Source organism: Perognathus longimembris, chromosome 2 (assembly GCF_023159225.1).
Source record: "Perognathus longimembris pacificus isolate PPM17 chromosome 2, ASM2315922v1, whole genome shotgun sequence".
Classification (NCBI taxonomy): domain Eukaryota; kingdom Metazoa; phylum Chordata; class Mammalia; order Rodentia; family Heteromyidae; genus Perognathus; species Perognathus longimembris.
This window is the reverse complement of record NC_063162.1, coordinates 71,231,141-71,258,117: the sequence shown is the minus strand read 5'-3', so window position 1 is coordinate 71,258,117 and position 26,977 is coordinate 71,231,141. Positions and strand designations below refer to the sequence as shown.

At 43.7% G+C, this 26,977-nt stretch overlaps 1 protein-coding gene and 1 long non-coding RNA gene across 2 annotated transcripts in view; one reads left to right on the top strand and one right to left on the bottom strand.

Moving 5' to 3' along the window:
* The first annotated feature begins 13,864 nt into the window (after positions 1-13,864).
* LOC125346690 lies at positions 13,865-26,941 on the top strand. The gene is made up of 3 exons (XR_007210008.1): positions 13,865-13,981; positions 17,020-17,025; positions 26,932-26,941. It is a non-coding gene; the product is annotated as an uncharacterized LOC125346690 (long non-coding RNA).
* Vps41 (VPS41 subunit of HOPS complex) overlaps positions 14,300-26,977 on the bottom strand; it is a 153,276-nt gene continuing 140,598 nt past the window's right edge. The window contains exons 23-29 of the mRNA XM_048339444.1: positions 25,987-26,041; positions 23,854-23,994; positions 22,397-22,533; positions 18,341-18,440; positions 18,192-18,236; positions 16,010-16,089; positions 14,300-15,010 (exon numbers count right to left, since the gene is read on the bottom strand). Of these exons, the coding sequence (XP_048195401.1) occupies positions 14,930-15,010; positions 16,010-16,089; positions 18,192-18,236; positions 18,341-18,440; positions 22,397-22,533; positions 23,854-23,994; positions 25,987-26,041 (639 nt within the window). The 3' untranslated portion in view covers positions 14,300-14,929. The remainder of the gene's footprint in view (positions 15,011-16,009; positions 16,090-18,191; positions 18,237-18,340; positions 18,441-22,396; positions 22,534-23,853; positions 23,995-25,986; positions 26,042-26,977) is intronic.

The window sequence follows — 26,977 nt, the reverse complement described above, 5'->3', positions numbered from 1 at the left end:
CTATCATTCTGCTCCCTGGGTTCTTAGAATCCCCAAACAACTTCTTCTGCATTTCCTCTCCCTCATATGAAGTTCAATAAATATTGTTAAGTAAATGCTTAAACCTGAAGTGTTATTTCAATACCTTCAACATAGATAGTGATGGCTCAAATTTCTAAATCAAAGAGCTTCCAGTAGCTTCTAATTTCCAGCAGTCTCTAACACAATTACATGTGTTATTGGTTATGTATGGACATTATAGACAAGCGTTATTTGTGGTATGATTTTCTCCCCTCATATAACTGAGACTTCCATCTATTTGGGGTTGTTTTCTTAATTTACATGCAGGCAGGACAAACACTAAGCATACTGAATCCTGCTGCTGGGCACACAGATCAGGGATAGTTTCTAAACACTTGCTGGCTTCTGTGAGACAGTGACCTTGTGAAGCGTGACACGTCCATATTGACTGGAAGCAGAGAATCCTTATTTCCAGAATATTTCTAGAGGAGGGCTAGCAGGTGATGTCTGAAAGCCAACCTCCTGAACCACAGAGAAACTACAGGCTTAACTGTTCCTTGTAAAGGTATGGAAAAACCTTGGAAACTGGTGAAGGTGGGGAGAGGCTCAAACAAGACACCGGGCCTTGGAGAATAAAATGGAAAGAGCAAAGACCTTGAAAGCAGAGAGCCCTGACTCAAGATGTGGGTAAGTCACTGCTTTCTCTCGGGGCCTTGCACTCCTTCCTGGCTTTACGCAAGGCTGGCCTTCTACCATTTGAGCCACAGCTCCTCTTCTAGCTTTCTGCAGGGCAATTGGAGATAAGAGTTACTTGGATTTGTTTGCCCAGCCTGGCTTTAAACTATAATCCTCAGATCTCAGACTCCCAAGTAGCTAGGATGACAGGCATGAGCCATTGGTGCCATCTTACTACCACTGCCTTATGGTGGTGAGCATGCACTGGCTGAGGCCAGGTTGGTTGAATAGGCATTGCTGTTTGTCCATTAGGCTAGTACTACATCAGTGTTATAGAGGCAACTCCACTCCTCTATCTGCTCCTGGGGAGACAAGAAGGAGGTGTTTTCTCAACAATTTCATTTTTTCAGAAACTCCTCCTAAAGCATTACCCATATGTTCCATAGTTGACTTTTCTTTTTCCATTTGTGAAAATGTAAACACACATTTGGGCACTGTCTCCATGCCACCATTGCTGTTCTGTTTACCTTTCTCACTGGAACACCAGCTGTGAGTTTCGAGGCTCATCTGGTCCTCTTGGCGACAAGGATGACACTTACACCACCCAGGAGAGGTGACATTCAAATCCTAGCACTAACTGATGGAACACATCCAGAATAATCTTAGAAATTGGATTGAAATCCAATTTTTTGAACCTTCTACAAGGAATCAATCATAAGCAACAAATGAGCAGTGGTAATTTTGGAGTGAGAAGGATGGGGATGGAGAGGAGATGGGGCAGCGGCCTCTACAGTGGACCCTTGCCCAGACATCCTGATTTTCACATCATGTTACACCATGTAACCCTTTCGTCCCCAGTATAGGCTGAATTTACTGCCTGGCCTTTAAAGAACAGAGCACAGCAAGTGTGCTAGATATCACTGCCAACATAGCCTCTCTCATCTTTCCACTCCAAGAGAAGTGGGTGGCCATTTGTAAGCTGCCTTTGCAAAGGCCCATGTAGCAAGGGTCTGAGGAAAATCTGCTGACAGCAGTCTGTGGGGACTAAATCCCACCCACAGCTGAGCTAAATTGAGAGAGATTGGTCCATCCTGTAGTGTTTGGGTGAGACTTCAGTCACACGCAGCACCTTGGCTATAACTCATGAGAGACACCGAGTCAGAGATAGTCAGATAAGCATTGCCTTGCCTTTGGACCTATAGGAATGGTGACATAAGTGTTTGGTTAGGTAAGTTTTGGTGGTAATTTGTTAGCCAAGAACCAGTAAGTGATACAAGAAGAAATAGTACAAAAGGATTATCAAAAGTAGGTTTCATCTTTCATACCATATTTAAAATCTTCTATATGTACTATACTTACTCTTTAAAATACTGTCAACAGGTGTTATTTAGGTTGGTATATTATAGCAAATACCACAAATTTCTCACTTGACACAAATTTCAACTCATTTTTTTGTACTAGAGAAGAGAAAAAGCGTTGGGGTGGGAGGGAGAATCTCTGTTTCCCAGACTCCCTTCCATCTGGGAGCCCACACATGACCTAGTTTTTACCAGGCAGTCATACCACCTGGGTAAAACTTAGATGATGAAAGAAATCACCAATTTAGGGTGCTGTGCTGTGGGAACTCTTCAAGTGGTGCTATGTGTTACTTTGCAGGAGCTGGGATAAAGGTGGTGTGGCCTGAGAGTAGATGAGACTTTGGTTCTCAGCATCAAAAGTGTCAAGTGGTTGAGGGAGATGACAGAGGGATTTCCATGGCAACCATTCTGCACAGGAGCCAGGCATCCTGTGCCATGGTTCTTGGATGGTTGGATATCTTCCAACGTAAGGATTAAACTCACTTGACATTTTTTCCTCATCTCTCTTTTCCTCTCCAAATTTTATGTTACACTATGCTTAATTTACCTTTGGATGTCTTCAAACACTAAACATTTAGGTTCCTTTGATGTCCCTCACTACAAAATGACACTGCTGGTCCCTCATTACCTCACTGGATGAGCCCAGGTTCCAAGAATGGCCTAACCCATGACACATGAAGTGGCTTTCACTGGGTGAATAAGAAGAACTTGTAAGAACCAAGCTTCCAGATTTCATTCTCAATCCACCACTCAAAAAGTGAGACCTAGGAGGGTGTCTTCCATGGCATGTAAAATTTAGCAGAACTGCCATGCATGAAGGACACACAGCGAAGGCCAGCCTTTGGGGAGCTCTTGCCCACAACAGAACAAATGAACTACAAGTAAATATACATAAGCATATTTTCAGAAGAAAAAAATTTCCAAGATCTACAACAAAGGAGGCAAGTTATTGTCAGATCAAGAAGAAAATTGGCAATTGGTACTAATGCCATGATGTGTGATCTGCCCTCCCTACCTAGCATGCAGGAAGTCTTGGGTTCAATCCCAGTCCCCAAATAAAATCACACACGTAAACAAACAACAACCCCAAACTTCCCAAAACAAACAGAAAAATTAAGGGCCTAGATATAAGTGTCAGCAGGTAAGGGAAGAACTTCCAGAGAAGTGCTTGTCAAGTGTGTGTATCCTGTAGACTGGCAGCTTCTTTATTACCTGAAATTGTGTTTAGAAAACCAACTCTTGGCCCTTCTCCAGACATCAGAGTTCTGCAGAGGTGGGACCCAGCAAGTGGCGCCTTCATAAGCCTTCCATTTGCTTTTGATGCAGGATGAACTTTGAGAAGCACTGCCACACTGATAGCAAATAAACACATTTCCACTCAAGAGTTCTCCACCCTGCTTAAGTAGTCATTTGTATGTAAAAACCATCTTTTTCTGTATAAGCTCAGGAAATACATTTTTATAAGGGCTTGAAGGATAGGGAATGGAATGAAGGAGCTAAAATAACAAGACAATGAAAGATGTCAACATGAGTGAGACTCAAGGGTACCAGATCAGGTACAGGGAGGGTAAGACTCCTTTGTACTCTGTATAGAGCCCGCTCCATCCACGCGTGGTCCCCGCTCCCAGCATCCTCACTGACATGGAGGTGGCTGGTCTTAGCCAGCCTCCCAGGCCAGGAAGATTTTGTGTGCTCAAGACCACCCTCACTGCTGCCTGCTCATGTCCTACTTCTTTGTTTGGGGCACACTGCCCCAGTTTTCCAGTCCTTGCTGCTGCTTCTCTTGGACACTTCTTGTAGCACAGAGGTGAGGCCTTAACCCCACCCCCGGCTTTCTCCTCATCCTCCAGTAGTCACCAGGCAAACAGGCCAAATGATGCCTTTCCTTTGGCTCTTCACATGCCCCATAAGTAACCTCCCTTCTGCTACCCATGGGGACAGCCAACACCCATGAACCTGCTCACCATGCCATTTCCTGACCACAACATCCAACGGCCTTTGCCTAGCACTGCACTTGCTTTCTTCCCTCTGTGCCTCCATCACAGCCTCCACATATGCGGCCTTCCCACCACCCAGCTGTGCTCTAGTCAAAACCATGGACACCTTAAATCGGAGTCCAGTGACCAATAGCCCATCTCTCTCTTTTCACTCTCTGTAGGCCAATGTGCGCTATGGAGTCAGCTTCACAGTCAGTTCCCTGACCTCACAGGCACCTCACACCTCACACAGCCTTGTGTGGCCACTCTTCTTCCAGTCCAGCCCACAATCCCCTCCTCCTTTTTTTCAACAAACACAATCCTGTTCATTTTCTCAAAGAAATGAGCAGTTACTAGGCAGAACTTGCTCACCTCTGTTCTTCCTCTAACCATCTTGCATGCTGCTGTCCTTTGATCTATATCCCCATGGTGACCACAGCTAGAGAGACTGTCTAGGCCACCCTCACTTGATCCTTTCAGTTCCTCGGTGTCCCTTTGTCTGCTTTGTGTCTCCAGCCCCTCCTCCAACCGCATCTTTTCAGCAAGCCTTAAAGATACTTTAGCATCTCCCAGCTGAGACAGATTCTTTGCTGGCCTCTTGGGTGTGTCTTCCCATCCTTGTTCTGTCTACTCTTTAGTCTTCAGTATTGTGGGTTGAAGGAGGATATGGCTCATGACTGTTTTGGTTACACAGTGGAAGGTCTGAAGAGCCATGTGGCCTAAAGGTATGGAATTAGGCATGAAATGCAAACTAACTGGCCAAGAAAAGTTGGACCATCAGTGCTGCACGAGTGGAGGTGATTGCTCAAGGCTGGTGGCAGAGAGGGACAGGAAAGTGAGGTGCCCCAACTGCTAATTATCTGAAGACCCAAATAACTAACAACTGAGCAATAACATGGCCAACCTTGCTCTAAATGCTTCCAAATACCCATGGCCACCCTTACTGTGCAGTTATTATCAATGATCCCATTTCGGGGGTGAGGTGGGAGGGAGGATGCTGGGGCTCACTGAGGTTGTGTCACTTTGGCACAGCTATAGCTAAGCAAAAATGGTCCTAGACTGCAGTGTTCTCAGCTCTCCTTGTTTAACACCACACTACTATGGATCCACAGAGAGCAGCGGGAGGATATGCAGGCTCAGAAGAAATTTGTAGAAGAGCTTTTGGATACCGATGGACAGAATTGATAACAGAAATAAGCCCAGAGCCTCCCACAAGACTACCTTTCAAAGGTGCCAGCACCTCCCTCAAAGCACCATCAGACGAGGGCAGAGCCTTTACCACTTGGGAGCTGGGAGGACACTGACTCAAACCAGAGCAATGCTGGTTGCTCATCATGAATGCAGAAGTGACGGCAAGAGTCCCAGATTTCCCGACCCATTGCCTCGAATGAGATACAAACCTGACAATAAATGCTTCCTACACTGGGGAAAGGCCCATGAAAAAAGTCTCTAGAAGACACTAAGCTTTGCTCTTGGGTGCCAGAGTTGGGCAGCCTGATCCTTAGTGCTTCATCCCACACGGTCACAGACCATGAAGAACCCAGTGGGCTGCCATGGAGATGGGCAGCACAGCACACATGGACTTCTCGGCGCCAGCTGGCACAGGACTGGTAATTTGCATAGTAGTGCATTTGTGTACATTATAAGTCAGTGTACATCCATGAGGGTAGATTATAGGAATTTTTCTGTAGATAGGGTCTATTAACAATGTTGTAGCAAGCCACTGAGGAGTTCAAGGTAAGAAACGAATCCACACAGTTTTGCCCATCTGATGGATATCTTTCTGAAAGTTGGGTAGAACAAAAACCAGAATGTGGCAAAAAAACAAAGGCCAGGCCTGCCAGGAGGTAGCTGCAATTGACTGAGTAACTTGTTCAAATTCTCAACAAGTTGTGAGATTTTTAAACAAAAAAGCAGAACTTTCTGGACTTTTTATAAATTCCACACAAGCTAATCTTTATTTTTTTTCTAAGACAGTCTAGCTGTGTGCTTTAAATAATGACCATAAAAAGAAACCATAAATTATAGTTTTAAGTCAATGGTCATCTTATTTGAAGACCAGTACTTGCCATGGAGATTTACTCCTTACAAACACTGCAAAATGTCCCTCCATCAATCATGCTTCTCTACACATCTGGACAGACACCTTCCTCTTCTTCCATTTCTTCTTTTTTCCTTTTCTCCTTCCTTGCTTCCTTCATTCCTTTCTTCCTTCTTCCTCCCTTCTTCCTTCCTTTCTTCCTTCCTCCCTCCCTCCCTCCCTCCCTCCCTCCCTCCCTCCCTCCCTTCCTTCCTTCGGTGCCAAAATTTTCTAAATTATCTTCTTTAATTGAAACATGGTTTTTACCTTCTGTCTTCATTTAGCTTTAAGTGAAAATAGTTAATTAAGTGTTTAAAATAAATCATTGTTGTTACCTACTTTCCCAACATCCCCACACTGGTCACAAGATGCACAGATTGAAAGAAATAAAATCACACCTCTCCAAAGAAAGCAAGCCAAATTTTGCTGCCTTCTTGGGAAAAGTACATCACCCACAAGCTTGATAATGGATAAGCTTGGGTTTGGGTCTGAAAAAATACTTTAGAAGAGTCATTTTAAATGTGTGCTATAAGGTGGGTGCCACTGGCTCGTTGTTCTACTCCTAGCTAGCTACTTAGGAGGCGAAGATCTGAGGATTCCAATTCAAAGCCAAATGGGGCAGTAAAGTCTGCGAGACTATTACCTACAATTCACCACCAAAAAGCCAGAAATAGAGGTGTGGCCCAAGGAGTAAACTGGACGCCTTGACCAAAAAGGCTCTGGGACAGAGCTCAGGGCCTGAGTTCAAGCCACAGATCCAATAAACAAACAAACAACTAACAGCAAATAAAGTATCATGGTCTTCTTGTACAGGAGCACCCAGTCAACATGGTACCTAAGATATAAACACAGTTGCTGGTCCGAATGCTTGCCTTTGGTGTCATTAAGAAATGACCTAACAGGGCTGGGGATATAGCCTAGTGGCAAGAGTGCCTGCCTCGGATACACGAGGCCCTAGGTTCGATTCCCCAGCACCACATATACAGAAAACGGCCAGAAGCGGCACTGTGGCTCAAGTGGCAGAGTGCTAGCCTTGAGCGGGAAGAAGCCAGGGACAGTGCTCAGGCCCTGAGTCCAAGGCCCAGGACAGGCCAAAAAAAAAAAAAAAAAAAAAAGAAATGACCTAACAAGTGAGCCAGCATCTCTCCAAGTCAAGATGAACTTGTGACTGTTAGACATATGACACAAGACCTATTCATTCTTTTCATTAAGCAAAACACTAGGGAACAATGATCAATTCGAAGATTGGTACCCATAAGGAAACTTTACTTCCAAGAAGGAAAGAACGAGTTTAGCAGAGCCTTCTTACTGAGGCCTTGATAATACAACCCTTCTTTGGGTATTCCTCTTTATATTATCTGTAAGCTTCCAGCTAATACAGAAACATATTCTTTTTTTAATCAGCTTTTTCACTATGGCTAGCACTCTACCGCTTGCAATATGTCTCTATTTCTGGCTTTTTGCTGGGTAATTGGAGACAAGAGTCTCAAGGATTTGTCTTTCTGGTCTGCTAGAATTATAGGCATGGGTTACTAGTACCTGGGTTAATAAATAAGTTCCATTAAAGAAAATATAGGCAAAAGCAAACAAAATCCATTCCTCTTCTCCCTTGCCAGGTACTTACTCCTGTTACTTTTATTCACTTAATGTATCACCTAGCTTATATCCACAACCAAACAACATGGTTTTGATACATTTCACATCAGTCCAATTTGGTATGTTATGGTATTGATATGAAGCCATTTTCAATAAACTATTATGTAGCTTGCTAATTCACACTTTACCATGTCTTGACCTATTTCAGCACTTTAGAATTTCCTTAGCAGAACCCTGGCTTTGAAGCTTTTACTCCTTCGTCTTCACAATGCTCCTTGCTGGCCAGGCTTCTCTGCACAAGTAGGAACACTTTTCTTGGGTAGATCTCCACAAGTAGAATTCCTAGGGGTAAGGCTATATATATTTTTACATTTTAATTAAAACTACCAAATTACTTTGCAAAAGCTGTGACCAATTTACACTTGCAAGTTCCATCTCAGAAACACATCTTCATCTTCACCCTGTCTCCTGCCCACTGCTGAAGAATAATCATATTTCCTAAGTGTTAGTGAGGTTGAACTTTTTCTGTTACTTGGCCATTTGTTTTTGCTTTTCAGTGAATTGCTTTTTCCCACCTATTACTTGGATTGTTTAACTTTCCTGCAGCTGCCAGCCAGTTTTATTTTTATTTTTAAAGTTGATTGTATTTGTTTTGTATTCTATTTGGAGAAACTTTTAAACTTCTAGAAGGTAGGTGTCACTCTTAACCTTACCTTTTTCCTTCCTTTCTTTCCTCCCTTCCTTTTCTTTTCTTTTTGTATTTCTTCTTTACATTTTATATTGTGTTAACATTCTGATGACATTTACCTACATTTACCTACATGTGTGAGTGCAAACTGACACATACACAGAATAGATAGAATAAATAGATGAAATGCTGACACCCTGGAAAGAACTAGCAATGTTATAGGAACATATAAGTCATTTTCATTTTTGACTAGTAATGCAAAAGACTTATAGATTCCTTTCTTAAGATATTGGCACATTGATATTCTTAGCAGGGGATCTCAATAGCACAATTGCTAAGTGCATACATAATGAAGTATATTAACATGAACTCCAAAAATTGGAAACAAGAGGTTCTTATTATGTCCTGTATGCAGTTATTCATTTTTTCTTTCTGTTTTAGTTTTCTGTACCCTTCATTTTGTATATAAATTTATCCAATCTATGGAAGGGAAAGGGAATCACAGAAACAGCAGGACAAAGGATGGGCTTAACAATGACACTCACTTGACACCATGTTGGACATGAACTTTACGACTTGAGGGGGAGGGAAAAAGGAAGGGATAAGCGGGAGAAAATGAGGGAGGGGGTATTAGTATTTAAAAAGAAATGTACCCATTACCTTCTTATGTAATTGTAACTCCTCTGTTCATCACCTTTACAATAGACAAAAAAAGGAAAACAAAATAAATAAAAAATTTAGTTTCTCAATAAACAAACAAGCAAAAAAGATATTGGCATATTAAAAAAAATAGACATTCTTGTAGGGGCAAGGAAAAAACCCTGAAAAACACTTGTGTTCAAAGACAGACTGACAGATTGATCTGTGCTACCCACAAGGCTCTGGGCTGAGCAAAGCTGAGCCCACTAGGACCCTCACTTGTGGTAGTCAAGACAACAGTGTTCCACCAGATGCTGTTAGCATGTCTTCAACACTTCTCGCCCTCCTACAGCTTACAAGTAAATGTCTCTGTTGGATTTTTACTGTCTCCTTATTCAAGAATCCAAGTCCACAAAAGCCCGATTCTCCTTCCTGATCCCCACAAGGCCCATCTCTCCTAGTCCTTCCTGCCTTCCTTCTTCCCTCCCTCCCTCCTTCTCTTCCTCTCCGACATCTCTAGCTTCTCTATCAGTCCATTTTCCATTCCCGTAACAAAAATTCTGAATCTGGGTACTTCTTTTAGCCTAACTGCTCAGGACACCACCTACATGGGACACAGTAGTCTAGGCCTATGAGGATTAAGTGTTTACCTTACTTCCCCATTGAATTTCAGCCTTTTTACTCAATCTGTGGTCTGGGGTGGGAGTCAATGTCCCCAGGTGTGTGCATGTGAACTAAATTAGCAAGTTGGGCCATTCACAGTAAATGTAAATATTCTAGAACTTTTGACCAACTGGCTTCCTGTTTCCCCCCCACCCTCGCCCCCAAGCTCTGCCTTGAATAAGCTGTCAGTGCATTTCTAGGGAAAGCCTTGAGACTAGTAAGCTTTTTCCATTCAAGAAATCCACTACTTGCTACTGAAGACAAAGAGAAATAAAAGGAAAGGATTCCATTATTTTTGTGGTCACAAAGAAAAATTATATTCATAAAATTTTATCTGTGGATCTGGCCAATGAGCTACCTGCTGAGGTTATTGAAGTCATTTTTCTATGTTAAATGAATATAAGAAATTGTAGGCACTTTGGGAAGGAAACTATAATCTATTATGTTCCCAGTCATTGGGAAAGAGTGGGCTAAGTATGTGTTATGGGTACAACCTTGAATCTTGTGTCACCTAAAGGTTATGTAGCAGAGAATCAAAGATATTTCATGCAGGACTGAGGTGGGTTATTGGAATGGAAGAAAGGAATAGGGTGAAAAAGCAAGCAAGAATTCCTTTCCTTTGTGAATCGGCTAAACTGTACATCGAACAAAATGGCTTCCCTTGGGACGGGGCCAGTGTTCTGGGCAGCTTTTGGATAATCATGAGGCTGAATCTTTCACTGTATAACTCCACTCTTGAACCTGGTTAGAAAAATAAAAGGACTAGGAATGGCCAGCATTCAGCCAAGTTGTATCATGTCTTTCTGAGAACATTAAATGAATAATACATATTAAGAGCCTACTGTCTATAAAGAACTTTGTTAGGAGCTAAAGATCAGAGCACCTTTAAACCTTTTTTCTGAATAATTATTTATTGCCAAAGTGATGTACAGAGGGGTTACAGTTTCATATGTAAGGCAGTGGGTACATTTCTTGTATGATTTGTTACTTCCTCTCTCATTCTCCCCTCCCTCTTTCCCTCTTCCCCCAAGAGTTGTTCAGTTGGTTTAAACCAAATGGTTTTGTAAGTATTGCTTTTGGAGTCCTTTGTCTTTTTATGCATTGTCTCTCAATTTTGATATTCCCTTTTCCTTCCCTAGTTCTAATACCAGTATATACAGTATCCAGGGTACTCAGATGAGATACAGTGATAGCATGGGGACAACCACTGGAAGGGGATACAAGAGGATCATCAATAACAAAAAAAGCTACAGTTTCACATGGCATGTTGAAAATAATTATAACAGTGCTAGAACACTTGTTTCCATAACATGGAGTTCAATTCACTTAGCATCATCTTATGTGTTCGTAAGGGCATAGCTATTGGGCTCTTGTGATCCTCTGCTGTGACTAGCCTAAACTTGGACTGATGATTCTCTATGAGGGAAACTATAGAGTCCATGTTTCTTTGGGTCTGGCTCACTTCACTTAGTATATTTTTGTTCCCCAAGTCCTTCCATTTCCTTACAAATGGGGCAATGTCATTCTTTCTGATAGAGGCATAAAATTCCATTGTGTATACGTACCACATTTTCCTGATCCATTGGTCTACTGAGGGGCATCTGGGTTGGCTCTATATTTTAGCAATGGTGAACTGTGATGAACATTGTTGTGCTGGTGGCTTTAGTGTGTCCTTGTTTGTAATCTTTTGGGTAAATGCCCAAGAGTGGGGCTGCTAGGTCATAGGGGAGCTCTATGTTTAGTCTTCTGAGGAATCTCCATACCGCTCTCCAGAGTGGCTGAACAAGTTTACAATCCCACCAACAATGTAGTAGGGTTCCCTTTTGGCCACATCCCCTCCAGCATTTGTTATTGTTAGTTTTCCTGATAATGGACATTCTTACTACAGTGAGGTGGAATCTCAATGTTGTTTTGATTTGCATTTCTTTTATGGCCAGTGATGTTGAGCACTTGTTCATGTGTCTCTTAGCCATTTTCATTTCCTCTTAGAGAAGTCTCTTTTTAGGTCTTTAGCCCACTTGTTGAGGGGACTGTTGGTTCTTTGATGATTGGTTTTGGAGAAATTTAATATTTTTAGTCTATCTACAAATTCAATACAATACCCATTAATATCCCAACACCATTTTTTTAATGAAATAAAGGGAGCAATCCAGAAATTCATGTGGAACAATAAAAGACCCCAGATAGCAAAAACAATCCTAAGTAGAAAGAACAGTGCTGGAAGAATTACAATACCAAACTTTAAGCTGTATTACAAAGTTATAGTATTAAAAAAAACCAAAACAGCTTGGTATTGGCACAAGAGCAGGCCTGAGGACCAATGGAACAGAACTGAAGACCCAGGAATGAAGCCACAGAACTATACCTACTTAATCTTACCTGGGGCTCCAGCCCTCTGACGCCCTGCCCCCTCCAGCAGCCTGGCCCACTTGGAAGTGCCACCATGGCAGTGATGCCAGTGAGGGGCGGGACTTCCTGCCCCACTCATTACCACAGTCCCTCCATACTTTGGCAGAGTAATAGCAATCAGGCCAGTTACTATTACTAAGTACTTGTGTGAATTTTAAGTATATAACAAATTACCCCCAAACGTAGCAACTTATAACATGACACTTTTATCTCACATGGTTTCCAAGGATCAGGAATCCAGGAGCAACTTGGTGGTTCCGGCTTAGTCTCTCAAAGTTGCAGTAAGCTTGTTGGCTTCAACCGTGGGCCTGGAAGAACTGCTCCTAGACCCCCTGACATTGGCTGTCTGTGAGGGCTTCAGCTCCTCACCAAGGTCACTCTCCATCCACCACCTGGCTTCCCCTTCTTTATTATCTAATCTTGGGGATAATGTACCACTAATGGTGCTGTTGATCCTGCTGTTCACAGGACACTGGTGTGTGTTTGTGCGTGTGTGTGTGTGTGTGTAAATCATCACTCAGACACTCTCGGATGCAGATCTTGTAAGTACTTGCACCATGCTACTCTTCCTGTACTAGTACTAGTTAATCATCTTCCAGGCACCACTGCAATGAGTGACAGCAACAACCTCCCAGGGACATGCTACAACCATCTGTTCATTTTATACATAGGACAAAGGCTGCAAGGAAAGCTAATTTGCCAGAACTGTTGCTCAGTTAAAGGACAGAGCAGATACACAATGCAGGTGTAATGTCAGAGCTAAGTGCTCCTGCTTTCTTCTGCAAGGCCTCTCTTCACTGGATGACTAACCCACCTCAGCCTGCTGGGTAGCTAGAATTAAAGATGTGAGCCATGGCGCCCAGCTGGGGAATGAATGAGTGTGTGTGTGTGTGTGTGTGTGTGTGTGTGTGTGTGTGTGTGTGTTGGTCTTGGAGCTTCAACTCAAGGCCTGGGCACTGTCCCTAAGCTTTTGTGTTCAAGGTTAGCACCTGAGCCACAGCACCACTTCCAGCTTTTTTGGTGACTAATTGGAGTTAAGAGTCTCACAGACTTTTCTGCCCTGTTGGTTTTGAACCTCGATCTTCAGATCTCAGCCTCCTGAGTAGCTAGGATTACAGGCGTGAGCCACTGGTGCCTGTTCAGCTTAATTTTATATTGCTTTTATTTTTTGGCTATAAGAATTCTCAGCCCAATGACGTTGAAAAGTTTCCGGCAGATTTTTAGTTAATTGGTTTTGATGGTATTAAAGCACATATTTTAGTATATTGAAAGAGAGAATGCATATCAGCCTGCAGCAGTGGGTGTCCAATGCTAACTAACCATTGTCAGGATCTTGTTCATATCCTTCCTAGTGGCATGACTTCAATCTGAGTTTATAGTAACCTTAGAGAAATTAGGTTCTTCTTGATGGGCTCAAGGACTCCTTTCTCCTCTAACTGCCTCTAATGGGTGTGTGTGTGTACATGCTGTGGCAGGGTGCAGTCTCACTGTACAGAAAACAAACAACTGTGCTTACTGTTTGTATACTGTTTACTATAGCAAACAAAATCTAGCTGTGAAGTGTAAGAATGCAGTCTTGGGATGAGAAGGCAGAGGCTGGTCCTTAACTTTCCTGACTAACAAATCTGCTGTAACTATTGTGAGGAGACATACTGTGCCTCTCCTCCGCACCAGGCCCTAGATTTAAGGGTCAGGGAGCTCAGCTTCATGGCCGGGCAGTCTCCTCTGTGACCCCAATCATACCTCTTTGCTTTGTTTCTTTACCTTAAATGAATGAGTAGCATCTTCCTGGGGATGGGAGTGCTAGTGAGAAGCTGCTCAGGGGAATGGCGGATGCAGACTAGGTCTGCAGGGCCCAGTGCTCATTGCATCCTGTCCCCACTTCAGAAAGAGCACAGTATTGTTGTTCCTTTCCACGTGGCCAACAGCAGGAATGAGTGCTTGTCAATGAGCTATGACCCCCAATGTGACGCACCAATGGCTGGAAGACACAGCGACACACTTGAACTTTGAGTTCTATGAAAAGGCTGCACAGAAGGAAGGCCCATTGTCTTCCATTCCTGCCATCAGGCCACCCCCTCTGGGAACCATGCTCTGATTGACAGCTATTCCTATGCTCCTTGCTGTCAAAATCTACCCACAAGCCCTCATACAATTAATTCCCTTCTGTGTCTCACAGGGAATAAACTTCATGACAGCTGTTGGCCGTAGTCAATGTCTTTCATCACCAGAAGAGCAAACCTTTATTCAAACAAACACAGAGAACAGGGCAGGGCCAGGCACTGACTAGTCAGAACATACAGAACACTGGATCAGGACACAGGACACAGATATCAGCCTGCTTGTTGTTCCCACAAGTCACCGAATATGGCAAGTGTGCAGTGTTTTCTTGAAGCCTATCAGGGAGAGAAACACAGCTCATGATATAATAGCCAGGTCAGAATGCTACAAGTGATGTTGGCAGAGTGTATGGAAACAAGGCATGAGCGATGGCAGGAGCTTGCAGGGTTCCCGTGCTGGGCCACGCTCTGGGCCAGCTGGGGCAATTTTCAGAAGTCCACTTTATCTACAAGGATTTACAAGGTCTACAACATTTATATCTCACTCTGAGTCTTAATTGTTTTGCTTGCTAAATGATGATGAGCCACAATGAATAACTGTTTAAATCCTGACCCTGAACCCAAGATGTAAAAAAAGCCCCCTCTTCATTCACCAGCAGAGAGGAACCTGGAGAAGGCAGGGGCAGAAGGGAAACTGCTCAGAGCCCAGCTAAGCGGCCACGAATGTGGTTCTGAAGAGCCTGCTGGGAACACGTGCCTATGGTGGCGTGATGGACGGGCACCAGCTACTTCTTCATCTCCAAAACCGTGCCGCCTGGCCTGTGGTTCTTAGCGCTGCAGACATTGCAGTGCTGGGTTGGAGAGTTCTGAAATGGAATTAAAAACACAGCTTAGAACTGTGTCCTCTCTCCTTTCCCAATCGCAGTATTACTGCAGCACTGGCTGGGAGAGGGAGGCTCTTGGTTCACGAAGCAATTCAATGGACCTCCCTTGGGAGGACGGGTGTGCTGCCACCCTGGACTGTGACTTCACGGTGAAGGACAGCAGCAGGAACTCAAGTAGTTCTCTGCATGGTACTGAGGCTTACCTGAGCCACCATGTCCTCTAGTGAATTGACTTAATTGGGTTTTCATGCTTCCTGCAGTGTGCTACACATGCTAGCACCTAAACACCCATGAATTAACTTCCGTCATGGAATGTGATGGTACAGCCATCCCTTGGTACTGAAGGAGACTGGTTCCAGGACCCCTCAGAGACACCCCAATCCATAGATGCTGAGCCCCTAACAGAAAAGGTGTAACTTCCACATGACATCCATTTCCTCTGCACACTATAAATCACATTTTGGGACTAATAAGGAAATACGTGGTCTGCACATAGTACTGAAACAAGGTTTCGCCCATTGTTTTTTCTGTTCTGGGTTTCTGAACCAGGGCCTCATGCTTCCTAGGCAGGCAGCAGGCAATCTACCAAGTGAACCAAGTGTCTTTAGCCCTTTGTTGCTTTGGGTATTTCTCCATATGGGTTGCTATTAGGCCTATTGCCTGGGCTGCCCATGTACTATAATTCTATCTTTGCTTTCTGTGTAGCTAGGATCACAGATGTGCACCACTGTGCCCATCTTTTTTCTCTTTTAGAGATGGGATTTCACTAACTCTTTGTTCGGGCTAGTCTAAACCATGATTCTTCATATCTCCACCTCCTATCTTCCAAAATGTTTGCTGGAGATTGGCTGAATGCAAGGACAGAGAACCCATGGCTTACAATTTTACAAGCCCAGAGCTGGGGGTGAGTGGTGATGTCAGCGAACACCTCCCTGACTGCCCCTGCACGTCTCTGACTGGCAGGTGCCAGCAGCCACTCACCATGGTGGGCACAGGCAGGCACTCCCTGTGGAACATGTGCCGGCAGTGGAAGACCACCACGCTGAAAGGCCGGGCTGCATCTGGGAGGAGAGAGGGCGGGCAGAAGAAAGGACAGGTCAGCATACCAAGCAAGCCTGACTCAGCTTGGCTCACAGGTCCTGTCTCTGGGGAGCTTAGGGGAGAAGATGCAAAGCTCGCACCATAACTGTGCTGCATGATCCAGAGTTAGAGACTCCCTGCTTGGCCTCTGTGTCACTCACCAAAATGGAAAAGGAGACAATTTCACAGTAATTGCGGCAGTATTCATTAAAAAAAAATTACTCATAATAAGTATGGGTGCAGCCTCTGTGCATCCCAATGCAACCCAACCCACACATAACTGCTCTACCCCACACTCCATTCCCAGGTCACCTGGACTGCCGTGCCAGGGTTAGAAGCCTAGGCTGTGAGCCTGTGTGAGTGGACAGTGCCCGCCCGCCCTGCCCTGCCCCTGCTTTGTTAGCCCAGTTCCGGTCTGGGAAGGCTTAGTGCCCTAGGAAGAGGAAGTAGGAATGTAACTGAACACACTGTGCTAAGGGGTATGTAGGGCCTGTCTGTTAGAACACGACCTAAAACACCATGAGAACCCACATCTTTCCCTAAAGCAGTGTACATTCAAGCCTGCTTCCAAGCAGAATTACTTTTCATGCCATTAGTAAGAATCTCGTAATGCTAAGTAAATGCAGGTCAATGGAGTCTTCTTGTTTTATTTTTGGTGGTACTGGGATTTGAACTCAGGGACTTGTGATTGTTAGGCTTGCTTGTTATACTGACACTCCATCACTTAAGCCAACCACTTAGCAATTGGTTGGTTACTTTGGAGATGGAGTCTCCATGGACTTTTCTGTCCAGGCTGGCTTGGAACTGTAATTCTCCTGATCTCAGCCTTCTGAGCAGTGAGAATTATAGGCATGAAATAATGGCCTATAGCTCAGCTGAATTGTTAGCATGTCTCCAAGCCATTTAGAAAGACAGCAGTTTAGGATAACAATTATTCTTCAATTTCTAATTACATAAGTTCCTGTTCTCACATCCTAATGATCCTTAAGTAAGAGGCTTTTTTACTGTGCATGATACAAATAAGCCAACAACAGCTTCTAGCTTTTAAAGATACTGAGTTTGGTAGCCCCTTGATGTTAATGGGTATAAAGTTGTAAGGAGGCCATCACTGAGGAAAATCATAGACACTCAGCACACAGAGGTAGTCCTCTACTGCTGACATGTGAGCTATTATTTCCCCTCACTCTTTCCAGCCTCGGCTATGGTTTACCACTTTACCACTTTTCAACATAACATACCAGCTTATCACTTCAACTAGCACATCACGTTCTTTCTGGCTTGGATGGGCTGCCATCACTTTTAGCTTGGTTTTAGTCACTCTCTGATTTGAGGAAGGCAGATTTTCACAACATCAAAGCCAGAGGGGACTTAGCAGATCACACATAATGAACACCACGGACAGCAGCACAGGAGTGAAGTGCCTCCATTCTTTACATTTTTCTATGACTACAGGGAAATCCTATCTACAAGAACTTGGGTGAACAAAGTGCACCTCAGTTATTTCTGTATAAGGTATGTGTGGGAATTTAAAGTTTTGATATTAAAAAATGTAATGTGATATATATATACATATATATATACATATACATATATATATATACATGTCCATTCTTGGTCAAAACCAAAGTAATAAATCCATGAACAGGTGGCTTATGCACTGTCCCTGAGCTGTGCGACCATCTGTGCCCATACAGCTGCGAGACAATTAAGGAAGAACTCCTGTGAGATAGTTCCCAGACACATGCATGTCTCTATGGCTCTTCCACCCAGGATGTAAGCTGTGAATGGAGATGTGTTCCTCTGGAATTATCTTTCTTAAACAATGGCCTCTAAGCCAGCACACCAGCATCACTGTGGACTTGTGAGTAACGTGCACTCTCAGGCCCTGCCTGGTCTCAGAGCTGCCCCATGGGCTCCCCCAGGTTGTGCGCACTGCACAGGGTGGTCTGGCCCAGCACACTGGGATAGCAGCAGAGCCTTCTTGAAGCTGTGTTATTCTGGAAGAATTCCATATGTAGGAACTCGCTAATTTCGAAATCTGAATAGCAGCCCTCACTCACACCTGAGAAGTGAGCTTCCTTACCTGTGGGAAGGATGGGGGACAGGCACGATTCACAGATATTCTCCTCTGCAAGAAAACACACATGCCAAGGATGAAGCAGGGTCACTGTGGGCTCGGCATCTTCTGAAAGCGGGCACACTGCACCACACGAGTCCTGCAACCTTACCTACCATCAACCAGGACGCCTTTCATTTGAGTTCGGTGCATTTTCTTCAACAATGACAAAGAGTCAGCTACAAGAATCTTCTTGCAGCCTTCACGAAGCAGAATCTAATGCACACATTAAAAAAAAAAAGCCACCTTAAATACACTCAGATATGGGGGGAGGGGAGTCCTATAGAGGAGTCAGAGAATTTGTATGCTTGAAATCCTCCCAAGGGCTCTCTCTGGTTCCCCTGCCTCAGTACCCTCTTCGTTCTCTACTGTTGTTGCCACACCTCTGCAATTGACTCAGCCAGCTTTTATGATCGTATGACTCCTGTAGTACTTGTAAAATTGAGTACAAATTCCAAATTTTGGTCAGAGATCTTTGCCCAGGATAGAAAAGCTGCTACTCCTAAACCTTCTACACTATCCACTAATCTCATAAACCCATCTATTTGCTGAGCAGGTGTGTGCCAGGTCCACATGGCACAACACGAAGCGGAACAGAAACACATGTGACTGTGAGTGTCCCTGCATCCGTCAGGGCTGCACTTCAGCTTTCTTTAGTGATATCATTCTCCACAGTACACCTATGAAGCAATTTGTTTGTGCAGGTGTGAATTTACACTGGGGAAGAGAAGGGGGGGAGCAGCCAATCTTGGTTATCTAGGACAGTCATATACAACAGTTTCATTTCTCTAAATCTGAGAGCACTGGCTTTGGGAGAATTCAGCCAGAACTGTACCACATTCTGATTCTATCAAAGGAAACAGTCATGAAATGTAATGACATCTACAATGCAGTCCTACACCAGCCTTCCTTAGTCCTGATGAGAAAGAAGTTACATGCTTTGAAAATTCTTGCACTTACTGAGAAATTACTCATGACATCCCTTTCTTCTTCTTTCCCTACTTTTTCAATGACACAGAGTTGCACTATGTAGCCCAAGGTACCCTAGAACCATATATAAGTACACACACACACACACACACACACACAAAATCAACCTGACTAAAACATGGTATTTCCAAGTGCGAGGTATCATGGTGAAATTTCTTTGTTACAACAATTAACTAGCAATGTGACAATGACAACATTAAGAGGTTGAAACATGCATGGACTGGGGTGGGGAAAGCAGTGGGTAGAGTGGTAAGAGGGATAGAGGGCAAAGATCCTAAGAGTCCTAAGAATCTACATACACATCTGAAAATGTAGCAAGCAAACCTGATGCAATTGGTTGGGGAAGGGAGAGAGGGAAGAGGGACAGTGATGAAGAGGTGACATTGATCAAGATGCTTTGTATCCATAAATGGATAGTTAAATCACTGTGATTTTGTGTAACATAAAGACAAAACAAAGTCAAATAAAAACATGTACACGGAACCCTCTGGAACTGTATAAGTCTCCATAGTGAATCCTAAATTAATTTTATAATAGTCTCTAAAAGGTTTTGAGAAAGAGAATAAATAGCCACCGGTGTGAAAGAGCAGCCTTTCTCACAGGAAAAAGCAAGAATCCCAAACCTTTTCTTTTATCCACAAGAAGGAAGCAGCCCGGGGAATTTTCTGAGTAGCCTTCCCCCATAGACCAACCTTCCACCAAGGCCTTGGAACCCAGTGGAGGCAACTGATGTGTTGTCCGCAGTCTCTGCCACCTTCTCCCGGGGGCCCTCCTCTTCCTTGCAAAGCTACTCCTTGGTTGAGAGTTTATGGGCAGCAATGGATCTCCAGGCCTGCTGGCTAAGTAACTCTGGTCCTCCTCAACCATCAGACAACAGCTTATAGTGTAAGGAGAAGTTCTTGCTATATTTTAAAATATAGTCAAGAGAATAAAATACTTATTTAACAGCAGTTGTAGTGGCTCATTTTTATGCCTAGGCATTCATTTTGCATCTACTATTTTTATTAGGAGCCAACTCAGAGCCAGGCAGATTTGCTCATGAAGAATGGCTTGGCTCTTCAGGTGCCTGTGCAGACACAGTGGAGGCTGGGAAGAAAAGGCCAGTGAGCAATTGCTGGAGAGGATGAAATGTTTTCTCAGTGGCTTTCTGGGTACCCTCTAACCTGCCCCGGGAAGTAAGGACCAAGGTGCTGCCCTGAGCGTTATAACATCCACACTGAAGCCCCATTCAAGCCCGAGTGAATGGCTTCCAGGCTGGGATGCAGGCTCCCAGAGCAGGGCACGGTACTGTGCTCCTCAGGCCTCCTCCTCACCTGTGACTCTGTCCCCAAGCTCCTACTGCCTTCTGGCCTTTCTCCTTCTAGCTCAGTAATACTTCCCCTGGGTCACCTGAAGATCTCCCAGTCCCACTGGAAACAAAAACACTCGTCCATGGTTCAGCTCTCCACAGAACAGGTCCTCGATGTCTTTGGCTTAAGTGTCTCTCACTAAGTCCATTTCCCACAAAACCTCCTTAGCAAAGGCTCTGAGATCATTCACTCCTGCAAGCAGAGAAAGCTTCTCACTTCAAGTGCTGTCACTCAACACCCCACAGTCCTCCATGGACTGGACACTGCTAACATTCTAGTTCACCGAGGATGCTGGAGCATGGTTATAGAACCATGTCCTTCCCCCATGCTCAAGTTCAATTTGGCTGTGGCCTCTGGTTTCCTGACCAATTCTACTCCAACCATCCTTAGCTGTGCCCTATTTCTGAACATGTTTTAAGTGAGTTTCACACTCCCTGGCAACAACCTCTCATCTTCCAGCTCTGGCCTCTGTCATGTGTCATGCATTTTCCTTCTATGCCTTTCATCCAGCCTCCCAGGCTCAGGCCCCGAGGCAAGGTGGCCTTCTACTCTGCACTCTTCACACCAACTGTGGCCCAACAACCATATGTTGGAATGCTCCTCTCATGACACTATCTTTTCATTTTACCTGCAAAACTGAACTGTTTCCAACTGCATCTATTAGAAGCAAAACTCATTTTCAAGTAAACTAGTCTGAATATTTAAGATAATGTATTTAATATAGTTTCAAGTATTACAGTAGGTAGCAACATTCTGAAACAGTAATTGCTCAAGTCTTTTAAGAAAAAAAAATTAGGGGCTGGGGATATAGCCTAGTGGCAAGAGTGCCTGCCTTGGATACACGAGGCCCTAGGTTCGATTCCCCAGCACCACATATACAGAAAACAGCCAGAAGCGGCGCTGTGGCTCAAGCGGCAGAGTGCTAGCCTTGAGTGGGAAGAAGCCAGGGACCGTGCTCAGGCCCTGAGTCCAAGGCCCAGGACTGGCCAAAAAAAAAGAAAAAAAAATTAGGATGCCTGATAATTAGCCTATTGTTTATGACAATGAGTTCCATTTTTCTTATCACAAATTCTGAATTAACTCAGATAATAACGGTTCTATTATTTTAGCAACAGAAAACCTCAACTGAACATGTTTCAGGCATGCCTGAATGATATCAGCCAAAATTATTAAACTTTTTAAAAACACAGTTTTTAACCCCTGCAGGTGGACACAGGATTGACTTGAATGACTTTGATCAGAATTACTTTGATTTTTTTTTTTTGCCAGTCCTGGGGCTTGGACTCGGCCTGAGCACTGTCCCTGGATTCTTTTTGCTCAAGGCTAGCACTCTGAAACTTGAACCACAGCGCCCCTTTGGCCATTTTCGGTATATGTGGTGCTACGCAATTGAACCCAGAGCTTCATGCATGGGAGGCAAGCACTCTTGCCACTAGGCCATATTCCCAGCCCCTTAACTTTTTAAATCACAGTTTTTATTCCCTGCAGGTGGACCCAGGATTGATTTCCCTATAAGCAGGTGAATGGTCAGACCTTAACAGCCAGTCAACTCTTCTCTCATTCTACTCAGCAACATGCTTACTTACTACATTCATTCCTCAAGTGTAAACATGCCTTCCCAACAAGCACAGAAAATGGAGATGGGTGAAGAAATATGTGTGTGTTTCAATGAGTGAGAAGATTTCCACGTTCTCTGTTATAATGCTTTCACAAATGAAATATAGCTACCATACTGGCAATGTGTGACAGGCATCTAACATCAGCCTGAGAAGTGTTTATTTAGAGTAAGTCCATTCATTCAGCATGCTCATTTGACTAAAGAAGGGTGCTTACTTGCAAATTGTAGTCCTGCAGAATTTTAACCAGGGAATCTCTCAGACTGGGGATCTCCATCCCTTCCTTAATGCGGTGAATCAGGAGAATGGGGTCCACGTGTGTGCCGATGTTGTTTAACAACCCAGTGATAAATGCTGTCAAATAGCACAGAAAACCGTTCACATGAAGGTGAGGTTAGAAAGTATTTTATTTGCACATAGTGCAAATTATAGACCGAAAGGTTCTAAAAACTATATTTTCAACTAAGTGCTAAAAAACCCACAGGATTTCTGAACTCTGAAGAACCAATCTTTCAGTTTCATCTCGATTCTGAGGAACAATCTTCCCAGGGCTGGAGGTGATGCTCAAGTGGAAGAGTGCTTGCCTAGCAATGTCCAGGCCCAGGACTCAATCTCCAGGTAAGAGAGGGGAGACAATTTAAAATAGCTGAAGAAAGCATTAGCTTTATTCATACCTTCAAAAAACCATTTATACTGTCAAAGGGGTACAATTAATATAGCTGAGAGTTAGTTTCCTGTGGTTCAGCTATTGCATACTTCTCCTCAGCACTGTGCAAGGCTGGAATGTGAGGTGTCTACATTTTACAGACAAGGGAAATGGGGTGTTTAATTAGTTAGAGCCACAAAGCCAGATGTAAAAAGCCCAGACTCAACCCAGACTGAAGCAAGTTCTCAATGTATTTTAATATTCTTACTGGGGGGGGGGTACTACTTTATCACGGTAAGTTACATTTTTTTTTTATTACTGAAGAGGGAAGAGTCAGCGTCAATGTCAGATCAAGGCAATTATATGCGCTCCAAGCCTTCCTAACTTAGAAAAGACAGTGAGAAGACTTTAAACCACTGTTGCTAGTTTTAATTATTTCTGAGTCTTCCAAAGAGAACTTGGGTGGCTTTAAGGTTATTGCTTTTGTTTGTTTACTTTCCAAAATGGAAGACCCAATGCAAATGGTCAACCTGAGGGCCAACAAACACTTCTGGGACTGTGTTTGTAAAACTCTGCCAGGAAAAAAAAACAAAACAACAACAACAACAAAAAAAACAACCCTAAACACTACAATCAGAATATCTAGTCACGGTCAGCATCCAGGAACAGTTACATGTTTCCATGAAGGGAACAGTAAGGACTTTATATTTTCACTATAATGGCCTCAGTATATAAATGAAAAACAACACACCCTGCCCTACCCACCCCATGGCACTTATCCAGTGTGGCTACAGCAGGTAACTGTGCCTCCTGGGGACAGGGCAGATACGCTGTGGGCCACATGTTCTTTATCTCCCTCAGGCAACTTGAAGGGGCAAAGCTCTAGTCCTCTCACTATGAGGGAACTGGCCTTTTACTGTACACATCGCCATATTTTTCAATCCAGTGCATCCTGAGATAACTCTTATTCTAGATACAACTGGCTGTGTTGAGAGAAAAGCAGATTCACAGATGACTTCTCTGCTTACGTGGTTTGTCGATGGAATATAAAATCAGATCTTCCCAGAGTTCTGCATCATCTTGTTCCTTGGCAAATTCAATAGCTTTATCAACATCGTGCAATTCCTCCATAATCATCTTCAGGGCACTTCTGCTGTTACCCATCCGGCCTGGCAGGGGAGGAAGTGAGAAAGAGTCTGTTAGTTTAAAAAAAGAAAGACACTAGCATTTACACGCCCCCACCCTGTAAGACAGATAGAGAACTCTCCCTATTTAGTGAGTGCAGACTAGCCATTTAGGCACCTCATGTCAAAGTACCATTTAATTGACACTTTAGCTCTATGAGGGACTGTCTATCAAAGCTCTTATTTTACAGAAGACAAACAGAAATGGTAGTAACCAAGACCACACAGTGACGGAATAGTATAGTTAGAATCTGAGCCCAGGTCTATTGGATTCTGTTTTCTGAAATATTTTTATTTCTTTTAAATTTGAATCCCTTCTATTCAGATATAGTTCAGTCTCAAAGGCCCTGGGAAACATTCTGCTTCTTGAGGTGGCTTTGCCCATCACTCTTTTGATCCAACTGCAGACTGACCTACAGAGGCTTCCTAAATCCTCCTCTTCCAACTTCAACAATCTTGATGAGATAAAAGTATTTACTAACTATGCTTCTATTGGCTTTTATACACTTTTCTCACTGATCTACTGGCATTTCGATGGATTTCATAATTTCTATCAGCTGTTAGTACAGCTTATGCTGAAGGCCTTATATAGAGAGTGCAGGCTGTGGGCTTCACCCTATCCATGACCTTTTTTTTTTTTAGCTTAATTTTTTTTGTAGGTCCTCCTGGTGCTTGAACTCAGGGCCTGAGTTCTCTCCCTGAGCCTCTCTCTGCTCAAGGCTAGCACTCTACCATCTGAGCCACAGCGCCATTTCCAGCCTTTTCTGTGTATGTGTTACTGAAGAACTGAACCCAGGGCTTCATTCATGTTAGGCAAGCACTCTACCACTAAGCCACATCCCCAGCCCTAGTGTTCTAGCTTTTTTGTTTGTTTGTTTTGCCTGTCCTGAGGCTTGAACTCTGGGCCTCGGCACTGTCCCTGAGCTCCCTGTCTCTTGTCTTAATAAGGTATACTAAGGGATCTTCAACTTTCCTGTGATGAGCCACCATTATCATCTGTAATGTAAGAGACAACTTATATTTTATTTTGCTGAACAACACTGACTTGACTTGGGCCACAAGTTAGTTAGAACTGGATAAAGGCTGGGTATCCTAGACCTCTCCATTTTGCCCCTATGACCTTTGTCCTGAGCCATTCTCTCCTGCAGTCACTTTGCAGCCATCCTGGGATCCAACAAATGTGAGGCCACACGACAGCTGTCAACCCCTCATAACAATGCCCCATCTGCCTAATGCTGAGTCCCCTGGACCTTAGTTCTGGGCTCCTCTGACTGATCTGTGACCTGGGACTGTTTTGACTATGCAAACCTTTCTCACTTTCTACCTCCAATTCTCCCTAAGGAATCTCACGTGTGTGATCTTGGAAGATGGCTGAAGATGTACTGAAGTGTAGTCTGAAGTGTGTACTGAAGTGCAGAGTATAATTTTCTAAGAAATGATTACTCTACCTATAATTTTAATCTATGTAGTGAGGTATGAAAGTTTTGTGTATTTCATTGTTTTTTTTGTTGTTGTTGCTTTTATTGTGCTGGTACTGGAGCTTGATCTTAGCCAACTTTTTCATTCAAAGTTGGTGCTCCACTTGAGCCATGCCTCCACTTTTTGCTGGTTTAATTGGAGATGGTTTAATTTGCTTTTTGCTGGTTAATTGGAGATATGAGTCTCATGGACTTTTCTGCTTGAGCTGGCTTTGAACTGGGGTCCCCAGATCTGTCTTCTGAAAACTGTGAGCCATGGTGCCTGGCTGTTTCATTTGTTTAGTCTACATTATTAGTATGTTCTTTCAACAGTATTTCTTTAGTAACCCTTCCTTCTCTACTGTGCTAGAACATTTCTTTCTTCATATTTTAAATTTTTATACAATCTAGGCTTGGATGTGTGACACTTTGCTCTGGAATCTATACCCATCCTTACATAGTTTACATCACACTGCCACTCCACTTGTTTATGGGGACCAAAAGGAATATAAGTACTTACTCAGAAGATAAACTGTCTCTTCTACAAAGTTCCTCTGCTGACAGATCTCCAGAGCCTTCAATGAAAGCAGGTAAAAATATCAGCAGGGGCCACCAAGCAAGAACAAACCAAAACTTACCAACTTGGAAGAATGTTTCCATTGCTGTTCTTTATCAATGTGACAAATCAAAAGACAATTTTGCATCTTGCTAGCAACCACACTGGACTGCCTCGGAGAATTACCAAGTTCACAGATTCCCCAAGAGCAGATGTGAGGCACTCAGAATCCTGTGAGCAAAGGCAGGAGCAAGCCCTTCCCTCAAAGCTCTCTTTATGTTAGGTTAGTTCTTGTACGTTTCTGACTGCACTCAGAGCCTCATGCTTGCTAGCCAGTTGTTCCACCACTTAATTACCCCCAGCCCCTCCTTTTCTTTTTTTTTTTTTTTGGCCAGTCCTGGGCCTTGGACTCAGGGCCTGAGCACTGTCCCTGGCTTCTTCCCGCTCAAGGCTAGCGCTCTGCCACTTGAGCCACAGCGCCGCTTCTGGCCGTTTTCTGTATATGTGGTGCTGGGGAATCGAACCTAGGGCCTCGTGTATCCGAGGCAGGCACTCTTGCCACTAGGCTATATCCCCAGCCCTCCTTTTCTTCTTTTATTTTTTAGTGATATTTTGGGTAGGGTCTCTGTTCTTACCCAGGTTTGGCCACAATCCTGCCTATGTCTCAAAAGTAGCTGGAACTACAAGAGGTACTATCGTCACCTGGCTTGTTGGGGAGTCAGAGTCTAATGTTGCCCAGGCTGACCTCAAGTCACGAAGCTCCCCTTCTCTGCTTCCCACAGGGCTAGGATTAAAGGCATGCACCACCACCCATTTATTTTCTGTACAGCTTTTCACTCAAACTACAGTCATTTGTTGATACTGTCTCCTCCCATTAGAACACAAGCTGTAATGGTGCTCCAGTAAAAGCATATTGCTCACAGCTATAGTTTCCTAGTACAGAGCAACACCAGAT